General features: G+C 40.7%; 1 protein-coding gene across 1 annotated transcript in view; it reads left to right on the plus strand.

Moving 5' to 3' along the window:
• The window catches only part of LOC138026288 (kinesin-like protein KIF16B), a 50,541-nt gene that overhangs the window by 22,512 nt on the left and 15,529 nt on the right, over positions 1-12,500 (plus strand). Inside the window, exons 12-21 of the mRNA XM_068873569.1 lie at positions 6,071-6,211; positions 6,669-6,766; positions 7,652-7,738; positions 7,826-7,945; positions 8,288-8,410; positions 9,368-9,422; positions 10,779-10,916; positions 11,354-11,454; positions 11,600-11,706; positions 12,188-12,235. Coding sequence (XP_068729670.1) covers positions 6,071-6,211; positions 6,669-6,766; positions 7,652-7,738; positions 7,826-7,945; positions 8,288-8,410; positions 9,368-9,422; positions 10,779-10,916; positions 11,354-11,454; positions 11,600-11,706; positions 12,188-12,235 — 1,018 coding nt within the window. The remainder of the gene's footprint in view (positions 1-6,070; positions 6,212-6,668; positions 6,767-7,651; positions 7,739-7,825; positions 7,946-8,287; positions 8,411-9,367; positions 9,423-10,778; positions 10,917-11,353; positions 11,455-11,599; positions 11,707-12,187; positions 12,236-12,500) is intronic.

The raw sequence follows: 12,500 nt of genomic DNA on the forward strand, positions 1-12,500 counted from the left end.
TTTTCTGTCTTTTTTCAGGAGGAAGTTGGACTTATCCCAAGAATATGCAAGGTGATTCTGTGTCTTCACCTAATGTTGGTCAAATTGCTATACGGTTTTTGTTTTCGTCTCTCGCCGTCAATCATAGCCGCAGACATGATCAAGGTGCCACATCATTCTGTCTGATTCGTGGATTTTCATTTCAATTTTCTGGTTCTTGGTTTTTAACTGCCCCTTAAATATCATGCAATACGCAGGGGTTTCATTAAGGTTTGAAGCGGGGGGGTATAACCCAGGTATAGGTTTAAATCACCTGGGCAAAGTAATTGGTAAGGCCTGGCTCCTAGGAATATGTGGGGGAAATTCTTAAGTTGCAGAGATGTGTGTTTCCCTGCATTCTGAAGCCCAAAGGCATGTTTTTCAACCACAGAACATCACACCTGCTGTAGACAATTTAATGATCTGATGCCATTATCCACGTGGAAAATTAATTTATTTTATCGGACAACAAATAACAGTGCACTCACAATCTTGGTCCTTTTCTCAGCTGGAGGCATTCAGCTCACTAAGAAAAATAATCAACCCTTGACCGCGATCTTTTCTGTGGCCAACCATAGCAAAACATTAACATGGAACATTTCAGCTGGTCGTTTATGGAGCACCACTTTGTACACTCACAATGCATTATGGGGCAATGGCTTTATCTGAGACGCAGCATATGATTATGGAACATTTTGACAACGTGTAAGACAGATCAAGAAAAGGACAAAATGTACTTTTTTTAAATCAATCTTTGTATAATATATATCTAAAAAAAAACATTTTGATGTTGAAAGCAACCGGCAAAGTCATGTCCACAGCTGGCCATTTGCCCAGTGCCGGCCCTTATTAATGAACCCCTGGAATAAGGATAGTATAAATAAAGGGCAATGCAAGCCTAGACATTAGGCCTGGTTTCTCGAAGCATGGTGAGCGCTAACCAGGGTTATATACCATGGAAACGTACCTCTTAACACCGGTTGTGCTAACCAGGCTTTTAACAACTGGCCCCATGCAGATCATTGCAATGTTGATTATTGAATTTTCTTTAAACATTTTACAATACTAAAATGCAAACGGATTTTTGCAATTATTTTAGGGACTTTTCCGGTACATTGAGGAAACACTTCTTTAAGTTCTACATTTAGAACTGAAGTCAGGTAAACAGAAAAAAAACATTTATTGCTTAAATTGAGGAAATGCTTTATATCAATTTCTCAAATTGAATGCTTCCTAGAATTGAGAGGATAATTAAGTAGAAATCTTTTTCTTGTAGTTACCTGGAAATCTACATGAACTGTGCGTGATCTTCTGAGGCCACAGAACTGAAAAGGCTTCCTCAACACAACTTGAAAGTCCGTGAACATCCTAAGGAGGGGCCATATGTTGAAGGCAAGTCATTCATGACATAATCCCTTTTATATCAAATGGTGGGTGAGTTAAAGAACATTGATATGTCTCAGTTACTGTCTATTAAGTTTTATTTAAGTTAAGGGAGGTAAAAAGTTGTGCATGAGCAATAAGTTCTGACATGCTGAGCTCGAGCTGGTTTCAGTAACACGAAGAATGAATATTCGTTGGTTTGCATCCACGTGATTGAGATGGCCATGTTGGTGTACAAAACAATAGAACATGGCCCCACAAGTTTTGCATAATAACAGAGTCAAATTGCCAAAAGACATTTTACTGCATTGTCTGTACACCAACATGGCCGCTGTTATGTCAGATGCAGACCATCAATGTCACTTTTCCCGTAGATGATATTACTCTCCATCACAGGGTTAACCCCAGTAGTTTTTTGCAAGTACCATTCATACACCTTTATGGAGCAACCGAGAAATGGCTGGGCCATTCAATCTAGGCCTTGAGCCAACAATGTGACGTCACATCAGGACACAGGTGGCCTCCACGTAATCCACAAGGCTCCTTTTGAATATTGAAACACTCTTTTTCTGTCCAGGTTTAACAAAGCAACATGTGTCTGATTTTGATTCTGTTGAAGTTCTTATGGAGCAAGGAAACAGGCTTAGGTTAGTACTGGTTCTTTTAAATGAAACTTTCATGCAAGCAAACCCAAAAAACTTTCACACCAAATTATCACAGCGCTCTAACTGGCTTTTGATTGCAGTTGAATTTGACCAAAATTCTCAAAGATAGTTTCCATTTGATTGGTGCCCAACGGTTCTGTCCACAGGTGGTTAGTGCACCCCACCATAGTACACTGTAAAAAGCAGGTTTAAAGATATTTTTCTTGTTTCTGCCCGTACTGCTTGCACGCAGAGTGTAAAGTGAAAAATTCTTGTGTTTGGATGTACTTGAACCAAGTTGTGGTACAGCCATGAGTTAAACAGTGCTTCTCTGAAGTAACTGGAAGTTCACATATCCCCTGAACTTCCCATCATCTATCTCTCCCTCATATTGCTGCAGTTGTCAAACAAGATTGAGGGGACCCATTAACTCATTGACTCCAGAACCCCCCTCCCCCTCCCGCCTCCCCCTCCCCCCTCCCCCCCCCCCCCCATTGAAAAGTAAAATCATCTGGTGTTTAATTTACAGAGTCTCACTCCCAGAGGTCAATGGGTTAACTAATTAAAGGGACATTGCTTTTGAGTGGAGGAAACCTAATGACTCCTGATCCGCCCCACCATGGACCTTAGTCACGCACCGCCCTGTTGAGTCCCGAGGGATTGAAAACTTTTGTTTTGCCCCACTGAAACTCGTCCCACACATTCAACTCAAGGCTCAGGGTACGAAATTTATTGTCTATGGCCAATATGGCCGCCACGCGTGCAAATAAGCCCATTTATGAGTAAAGTCGTCTGGTGTTCGACAGTAAAATCTATTAATCTGTCAATGAGTTGATTAAGTTACTGTAAAGGTCAAAATGTAATCTGAGAAGGTTATTCTGGGATATTGATGGGTCATTATTTCATCTTGTGGTTGGTTGGTCATTAGCCCTTTACAACCCTGTCCTGTAACTGGACGGTTTGTATCGGTTATGGTATTTCCTGTTTCAGAGCAACTGCTTTCACAAAGATGAACAACACAAGCAGTCGTTCACATGCAATTTTCACCATAAAGTTCACTCAGGTACACAATACATAGTATTCATCTCAAATTCGTGGTAGGAATTTCCTCAATGCTGGTAAGTGGCTTTAAAATCCTTGAGAGTTTGTGATAACTCGTTTTGACCGTAAATTATTGCCTTTTCATTGATCATCCCATTAAATTATCTTTTTTCGAATTGTGAAGGAAATATTATTACTCTATAAATTTTCAGTCTGATTTATTAAAACGATTTGTGAGTTGGCCAGTGTTTTGCACAAGGTTTTTAAAAGTAATGCCTGGTCATATAACAATAATTTATTATTCCCACAAGTGCACACTGGATTTAAGTGATAGATAACATTCCAAGTTGTTATAATCTTTGTATATCCAGCAAGCCCGAGTAGAATATTGTTTTATTAAAACCTCAAGGATCAACAATTCTTCCACTGAAGCATCAATTTCTGCCGTGGACAATTCCGGTCCAAAACGGCTTTTGTCAGCCATTTTTTCTCAGAGCTGCAAAAATGATTTCAGCTCGCTTTATTGCTGACTTTTTTGTTGACCATATTAGGTACAGCATGTATATGACTGATAGCCTGTGTTCGGCGAGCCAATGAAATGCTGGAAATCTGATATCCGTAGTTCAGTTGTTAATCTAAACAACTATTCACCGAAGTGGAGGTGGCTAGTGGTGGATATTTACCGAACCACGAAGCGGCCCTGTAAATATCCACCACTAGCCACCTCCATTTCAGTAATAGTTGTTTTAGTATGTACTAAAACATTGAGATAATATGGCACAAAAAGGTGGTTTTTAACTCATTTTTTTTTTCTGCAAAGATTTACAATATTTTTGGGCACAAATCCCGTTACAAGTTGCTCGGAGGTGAAGAGCAAAGGATACCCGGAATTTGTGTAGCCCATCTGTGCGCGTGTTCAGCGCTCTTACTGTTTAGTATATTACTAAAAGGAGATATTATTCCCTCCCCTCATAAATCAGCCTCACCCAACAACCCGTCATAGTATCCTCCATTTTTTTTGCACAGTCTTGCATAATTTGAAAAAGATGTGCGAATGAGGAAGTAAACCCTCAGGCAGTGTGGCCTAGTGGTTAGGGTGGTTGCCTTGAGATCCGGAGATCCCCGGGTTCAAGACCCGCTCTGACCACTCGTCGAATTTGTTCCTGTTAGCCCCTGGTTCAACTTTCCAGCTGCACTTGTAACTAGCCAACTGGTTTGCCTCTGGCCAGTTGGGATTCTTAACAGTTGTTGTTGTTCTGTTCCGTTGTTTCATAACTGTGTTTCATTGGCCCTGAAAAGCCCCTATGGGGAGCGGTCATTAAGTACATTGTATGTATGTATGTATGTATTTATGTATGTAACCCTGCTTTTAAAAACAGCGAGACTGCAACCCATCTTGATTGGCTCCTGTCAGATAAAATTAGCATATAGTTTCCCTACACCACCCAAAAATAGGTTCATACTAACACGTGAAGCTTCTGTATTACTCTGCTTATGATAAACAACTGTGTCTGTAGTCAACATGTTAATTTACTTTTTAGGCCAAATTCGTGCAGGATATGCCAAGTGAAACAATCAGCAAGATTCACTTGGTCGATTTGGCTGGCAGGTTAGTAGCTACAACAGCTTGTTTTTGGGGCTCTCTCACACGAGTCTCATATAAGTGGTCGAGCATCTGAATCGCTAATAGGAAGGTCGTAGGTGCAACTCGTGCATTTCCCTGTATCCCAGAGTGACCACAAAAGAAGACATCTGTTCAAGTCTGTTTTCATTCATTGCCAGAAGCGGTTGAAACACCCGAACCCACCCACCCGCGTCTCCCACAAACCACGTCTGTCTTCTTTAGCGCTAAGTAAAAGGGAATTCTCACAATCCAGTCGTCTTTTAATTTTCAATTATTCTTAGTGAGCGTGCAACGTCAAGTGGTGCTGTTGGCGACAGGCTTAAGGAAGGAGCTAACATTAACAAATCTCTTGTGACTTTAGGGATTGTCATCTCCACTCTTGGTAAATAATGGACTTTTCGTTTTTCTTTTCGGTTGCGCTTTTCAATTTTGGCGACTTCCTGCAATTTGGCAAAGTGATGTGTTAAGTGTGTTTAAGACGTGTTTAACTGCGAAATTAAGGTGCATGGGAGAGCCGTTTGCATGTTGTTTTATGTTTACTACCAAGATCTAAATACATCCAGTCACAATGCTATTCAAACACTTGCAGCAGGCCGGCCGGCACCAACCGCGGGAAGACGTTTGCGGGCAATTTGGTAGTATCAACCAAGCTGAGATAAAACATTTTACAATGACTGCAAAATTTTCGCGCGCTCATTGGCTAATTTTTATTGTCAATAAGCGGACAGACACATAAATTTATAATTTTTGCGATATTGACGCGATATTGGTCGCGTCAGCTTGAAGTAGTCAAAGTCAAAAGTAGTCTGCGGATCCCCTCGGCTATCGCCTCGTGGATCCACAGCTACTTTGACAATGTTATGACGAAATTCATGATCAATAACATGACAGACGCATGAAAAACTGACATCAATTTTTTAAATTGACAGCCATAAGTAGATTAATAAGCTGACGTACTGTTCGAGCGTAAGCCCATCAAAAAGTTAAACCTTAAACCTTAGTGTAGCTACTCTCATTTTTTCAAAAACCATTTTTTTCAGACCGTGAAGGGCTAACGCCCGAAACGTGCGTTTTTTCAATCTTCCTACCCTGGTCAATCCACTCGTATCAACTCAGTTAATTCTACCAAATTTGCGTGTTTCAAACATCCACCGAAGCAGCAACTCAGTTGTTCATAATTCCATTAGCTACAATTCTCAATTGGTTTTTCTATAACCTGCAATTGACAGCGATAGTGGCGGCAGATTTTTAATCAAGATGGCGATTTAGCGTAGCGTCATAAAATCAAAGCAAGGACAAAATCTTCCCCGAGAAAATTTTGGCAATTAATGTTCTCTTAATCTTTGTTTGGCCTTAATAGCCGAGAATTCCATTAATGCCTCCTCGCCAGGAAGGAAAAGTTCCTACAGGAAGAAGCTTTTTGTACCGTATCGCGATTCTGTGCTTACATTTCTTCTAAAGGACAGCTTAGGAGGAAATTCCAAGACTGTCATGGTTGCGGGTAAGATATATTGAGTTGTTTCCCCTTTAATGTAGCGAGGTTTTCAAATAAGAGTCGTAAATGCAACAGACAATGGTTGCGGTGGCGTTAGGGAGTTTAACACTAGTGTTAAATCAAGTTTTATTGTTCATTGTTCCCCTAGGGATTCCAAACACCAGTGAGTTGACACTAGAGTACTGTCGACACTAGTGTAACACTGTGTTTCTCTTAAGTGTGACCGCGACCAAGGCTTCTGAAGTCAAGGTGCAGCCGGTCATGAGCGTGGGAAAATTTGGGCCATTATGTTTCGATTTTTAGTGTCGATCCTGATTGGTCCAGAAATTAGCTCGAAAACTTCTGTCCAATCTGCAATTGTGAAATTTGCCCAAACGCTCACCTGAAAAATGCAGTAATGAAAGCTGCACGCTCCAACAAAATACTCACACATCTTTTTTTTTCTGTTTGTTCCCTCTTCTAGCCATTTCTCCCGCCGAATGTAACTACGGAGAAACACTAAGTACATTGCGGTACGCACATCGAGCGAAGAGCATCATAAACACACCTACAATTAATGAGGTAGAGAATTGCACGCTTTGGTTTCTTGTTAGACCGCGTTAGGGAGTTTGAGGAACGACAACAGCTATGGCTACGACAACGCCACAAAGCAAGAATGTTATTGGTTAAAAAGGGAAAGAAACCGTTGCAGCACGCATTTCCGTGCATTTATTTGCCATACTACACAAAACAACAATGTGAAATCACCAAATTGAAGCTTTTGACGACAACGTGAGCATGCGACAGTGAAAAGTTTATTTTCTATCATTACTTTAAAACCGTTCGCACCCATCTAGTGACAGGATAGTTTGCCCGTATTGTACAAGGTAAACAATTGGAATAATCGTATGGTAGGGCTGTTATATTTTGGAGTGACGTTTTTTGCTTAAACTCCGCTTCTGCGAGAACGATGAATCCGGGCAACGACGACAGTGCCAGGAGACATTTGGTTTAAGGACGGTGCCTACTAATTCAAAGGTATTTTTTCCCGGTTTATAAAAATGCGGGAAAAGCAGATCTCATAATAGCAAGTGCTATTGAAATCCAAAAAGAAAATTGGGGCTAACCACGGATTTTCCGAAGATAATTATAATCAACAATATTTGTAAAAAGCTTTAAAATACAAAGCAATGTATGGCGTTCTTTTCCAAATTGAAGCTTAATTATCTCTGAAAAATGCGTGGTTACCCCCAGTTTTCTTTTTGGATACCAAGAGCACTTGCTGAGTTGTGCTACCTCTTCATAGTCTTAGATCGCGCAAAAATATCTCTGTATTAGTAACCTGGAAGCACCACCCATAGGGAACCCGAATATCTCGAGATTTCAAGTGTGGAATGTATGCGCAATGACAATAGTAGGCACCGTCCTTTAGGACTAAAAAAAAGAATTGTGCATCCTTTTTTTCAGGATCCGAATGTTCAGTTAATCCGGGAACTGAGATCTGAAATCGATCGACTCAAGACGATCATTCGGAACACGGGAACCGGTGATGAGGTAGAGTATAATTTCCTGGAGAAGCGCATTGATTTGGTGTCGATGCAGATGGGGTTTAAATAATTGTTTCACTTCTTTATTCTGAAGAAAACTTCTCTCACTGATTCCGCCAAAGCTACCAAAAAGCTTCACGAAAACCAGGCGCGGGTTGAGCAGCTGACAAAGGACTGGACCGAGAAATGGAAGGAGGCGCAATCAATCAGGTTAGTAGGGTGGACAAACGGACGGGTGGAGTAGGACGGGATGAGCAGAGAACATTTCATTCCGGCTGTAGTCAAAATAACCACAACGAATGTGTTTTTTTAAAAAAAATGATACTTGCTGGACGTGGTTTTTGTGATACTTGGAGTACGTCAGTGGAATCAGCGTCGGCCTTCAATCTTGACTGATCCCAGTTGCCTTGACCAGGACATCAAAAAAACAGAGCACCGTGGCCTTATTTCGTTCGGGAGCCTGATAGATTTGGTTTTCCCTTGGGGTAATCATTTGCGTATTCTACAATAACAACTGCTGCTTTAGTCCGAGTCTTTTTTCCCTTCTCGTTTATAGGAGAGCGAGTTACAGCTTCGTCGATACGGTTCTTGTGCTGTGCTTGTTGATCTTGAGCTTCCCCATTTGGTTCGGTTGGAAGAGGACCCACTGAGAACAGAGATAATGCTTTATCGTATTATGGTAAACCACCTGTTTTTAGAGCAGTTTTCAGTTGAGTGTCGAAAGTAATTAGCGAATTGCTTTGATTTTGCATTACTTCACCCAGTGATTGGTGGAAAGTTCTCGCGCCACTTTTTCAACCAATCGGAAATGAAACCAAAACCAATCGTGGCTTGGGCGTGCACATTTTCCCGCGCTTTGTGTCGGCTGCGTGTAATAGACCAATTTCGATATATTAAAATTCAGTCCGAAACAAAAGGCACCATCTCGAGGCTCTGGGGAATAAACTCATACAAATCCTTATATTTATTCCCCAGAGCCTCGAGATGATGCCTTTTGTTTCGGACTGAATTTAATATATCGAAATTGGTCTATTACTTCGAGTTTTGATTGGTTTACTGGATAGTCTCCATCCTTTTTGATTGGCCAAAGTAATTACTTTGGTTTTGGTTTGAAGAAACTCAATTGAAACTCGCTCTATGCTACCAATTCACTAAAGGATAGCGACAGGTAGGCAGACAGACAAACAGATAGATGGTCCCCGTAAAAATCTCTCTAGTTCCTGAAAAATAGACGTCTAATTGAGATTATGAAACGAAGGGACTGATCTAGCTCTTCTTAGTCTTCATCGAAAATCGTCTTAGCAGTGTGATTGTCAAAGAACGTCCAATTTTGTCAAGTTGAAATAGACAAATTTACATCCACAAGCTGTGATCGAATCAATCCATGTCCCTGTAATATTTATTCATCGCCGGTGTATTTAACGCTAAAAGAAGGTAAAGCTGTTTTCTTGAATGCAGGTCAGTGTTATTTACCCAACTCTCCGCCCCACAACCCCAAAAACCTGACCACACCAATCAAATCTGAATCTCTGTGGGTATTTCTATGAAGCATCTCTCTATGCTTACTGTTCCGCTGTAATGAATTTAGGATGAAAACCACTACGTTCCTCAAGCATGTCTCATTTTATTCTTGTAGCCGGGAAAAACGAGAATTGGACTGGAAGACGCACCACTCAGCAAGATATTGGTTTGTATAAAGACAATGGTCCATGCTATTCTTAAAATCGAAATATTCGTTTGGCTTCGTTTGATAGTAATCATTGCCAAGTATGATTGTGGGAGTGTAGACTGTCAATCAGACTCTTTGATTACACTCACGTGATAAGACGGCCGTCGTAGTGCTAAAACAATACAAAACTGAACCTCAAGTTTTGCAAAATAATAGAATCAAATTCCCAAAAGACTTTTCTCTATTGTTCTTTCCACCAACATGCTCGCCGTGACGTCAGGTCCTATTTAACAATTAGACCCGTAGCCCGGAAGGGCTACGGGTCAATAGCCCACGAGGCGAAGCCGAATGGACTATTAACCCGTGGCCTTGAGGGCGAAGGGTCTAATTGTTTTAGTATCACCCAACTAGTCGGACAGAAAAGGCAATAATAAAGTTAGAAAATACAAGTTGAAAATGTATTTTTTGGGGAATAAAACGAAAGAAAGCGTCACGCTTTTCGCTAGTCGACGAGGACTATTACTAATAGTCCACTAGTAGCGTAGCCAATCAAAATGCAGCATTTGCATTAGTCCACTAGTTGAGTGATACAAAGAATAGTGTCAAATTCAGGATCCGCAGGTATATTGTTACAAGTGGCTACATTGCAGTTAAGGACGGTGCCTACTAATTCAAAGGTATTTTCCCCGGTTTATGATTATGTGGGAAATGTAGATCTTAACAAGTGTTATTGAAATCGAAAAAGAAAATTGGGGGGAAAGGACGCGTTTTTCAAAGATAATTCGTGAACAATGTTTGTAAAAAGCTTTAAAATACAAAGCCATGTATGGCGTCCTTTCTCAAATTAAGTATCTTTGAAAAATGCATGGTTGCCCCAGTTTTCTTTTTGGATACCAATAGTACTTACTAAGATCTACTTTCTCTGCTTAATTTTAACCGTGCAAAATATCCCTGTATCAGTAAGCATCATGGATAGGAAATCCGAGCATCTCGAGATGCGCGGAACGTACGTGCGATAACAGTAGTAGGCACCGTCCTTAAGAAATTTACATATAGAACTTTGCGCATTAGTTTTTTTCGTTTTAAGCGGAGATTTCCCAACCTACAGTATTACTCAGTCAACAGTCACTGATATTTTCTCTAGGGATTAGCTTGATTTAGTGGAAGTCTCTGGGGTCCCCAAGAGACTAAATAGATAACCTTACGGTGCCTTTCCCCAAATGTCAAATATTATAATTTTATGTTTTTCTTTTGGTTTTTATTTAACATCATGATTAGCACAAAATTCTCTACTTAACAGAGAACGACTGAAAATGTTGTTATTGCCGAATGCTCTTAGCTAACAAATTCACATTTGCCCTTTCTATATATTTTAAAGTCCTTGAAGGTGACGAGGTCGAGAAAGAGCATTGTGTGTTGGACTTTGCAAAAGGAAAAGGAGTTAAACTGGAACCGATATCTGCTCTGTGCTGGGTGAATGGCGTGGCGATCACACAATCTACAAGTCTGAATCAAGGTAATGTAGGCTGGTGTTGCGGCTTTTTGGTGGCTTGTATTATGTGGTGATCGGGGCTTCACTATCTGAACAACGATAGCGCAGATACCATGACCCAGACAGAGCTTCGTGCAATGACACCTTGAAATAGTTCCAAAGAGCAGGAACATATAAGGAACTGGCGCCAAACCTGACTCACGCTTGGTACTGGTGCCAAGGGCGGGAAAATGGCAGTGTGCCATATCTGTATGAAAACTGAAGAAATGTGGTGCTTTAGAGACTTCTGCGATATGTGCCAAGCTCGGAAGATCGTACTGTACGCGGGACAACACTTCGTGCCAGCGGGAAGGAGCTTGTTACAACCTCTATAAAGACTTTTTCTGTTTTTGTCCACTACATGATTCACTACGTCTCTTTTGACCCTCCTTTCGCCTCATTACGGATTTTTTTTTTGCTAGGCGATGTTATCGTTCTTGGAAAGAGTGATGTATTCAAGTTTAATTATCCAACTGAGGCGGCCAAACTGAGAGAGAAACGGCGCTCAGGACTCCTCGTAACAGTAAGAATTTACAGTAGGATATTTGGGAAATGAAAATTTCAGAAGAACAAAAGAAATCTTTATATCTGATCGAATTAGATCGTGATTGTTGTGGAGTAATCTTAATTTGTCTTAATTCTTTTTCATCGTTTTTCTTCGTCCTTAGGAATCCACCGAGTCATTGTCAAATTTCCATATGTCCCCGGTCCGTGGTAGTCATGGAGACCTAAGTATGCGCTCTGATGTATCTTCACCGATGACGTTTGACTCAGGGTAAGAGGTCATTTTAACAGCCACTTTTTGTGGCCTTCGCTACGAATCGGCCAGGCAAAAAAAGATTCAGTAAATGGACATTTCGGCAAGCCGATAATCAATCCGAACAGCTTCTTGCTCGCATACAAAGTAAGTTATTGTGGTTTTGTTTGTTACAGCCGCCATGTTGGATGATTCAAACGTTGCGTCGCTTATTCTCTAATTGCACAAATCCCATAATACACCTCTTTTACCCCTCCCCCCCTCCTTCCTCCGTCAAAATTTTGCACAATCATTGTTTGCAGTTCTCTTGGGACATGTTCGTGTCGAAAACGCTGCCCAAGCAAATTTTGGGGGGTAAGAGAGCTGTATTATGGGATTTGTGCAAGTAGAGAATTAGCCTCTTTTGTTCGTTCCTCAGCATTTGTACATTTCCTCGATGTCATCTTCGTTTCTAGATAATGATTACAAACCGCCTGTTAAGTAAACTTTATCTTTGCAGAGTTGAAGTGGACTCTCCAACTGGAAACGAGTCCTTAGAAGAAATAAAGTAAGTTTAATTTATTTTCAAATTTGCCAATTTGAAGTTATAATGAATTAGTAAGTCTCCCTTGAGTATTTTTGCGATTTGTACCTTTTGACATTTCCTTCCTATCAGAAATCAGCGGACTTACGTCCTGAAACTAGTGCAATGTAACTCAGCTATAGAGCTTACGAACTACAGATCATAATGAGCTATTGTTTTACCCAAGTCACCCGCGATAACAACATGATTTCATTTAATGTTTTCTGTGCATAACCTCGTCCAAGGGCTC

The sequence above is a fragment of the Montipora capricornis genome, chromosome 12 (genome assembly GCF_036669925.1).
Source record: "Montipora capricornis isolate CH-2021 chromosome 12, ASM3666992v2, whole genome shotgun sequence".
NCBI classification, from domain to species: domain Eukaryota; kingdom Metazoa; phylum Cnidaria; class Anthozoa; order Scleractinia; family Acroporidae; genus Montipora; species Montipora capricornis.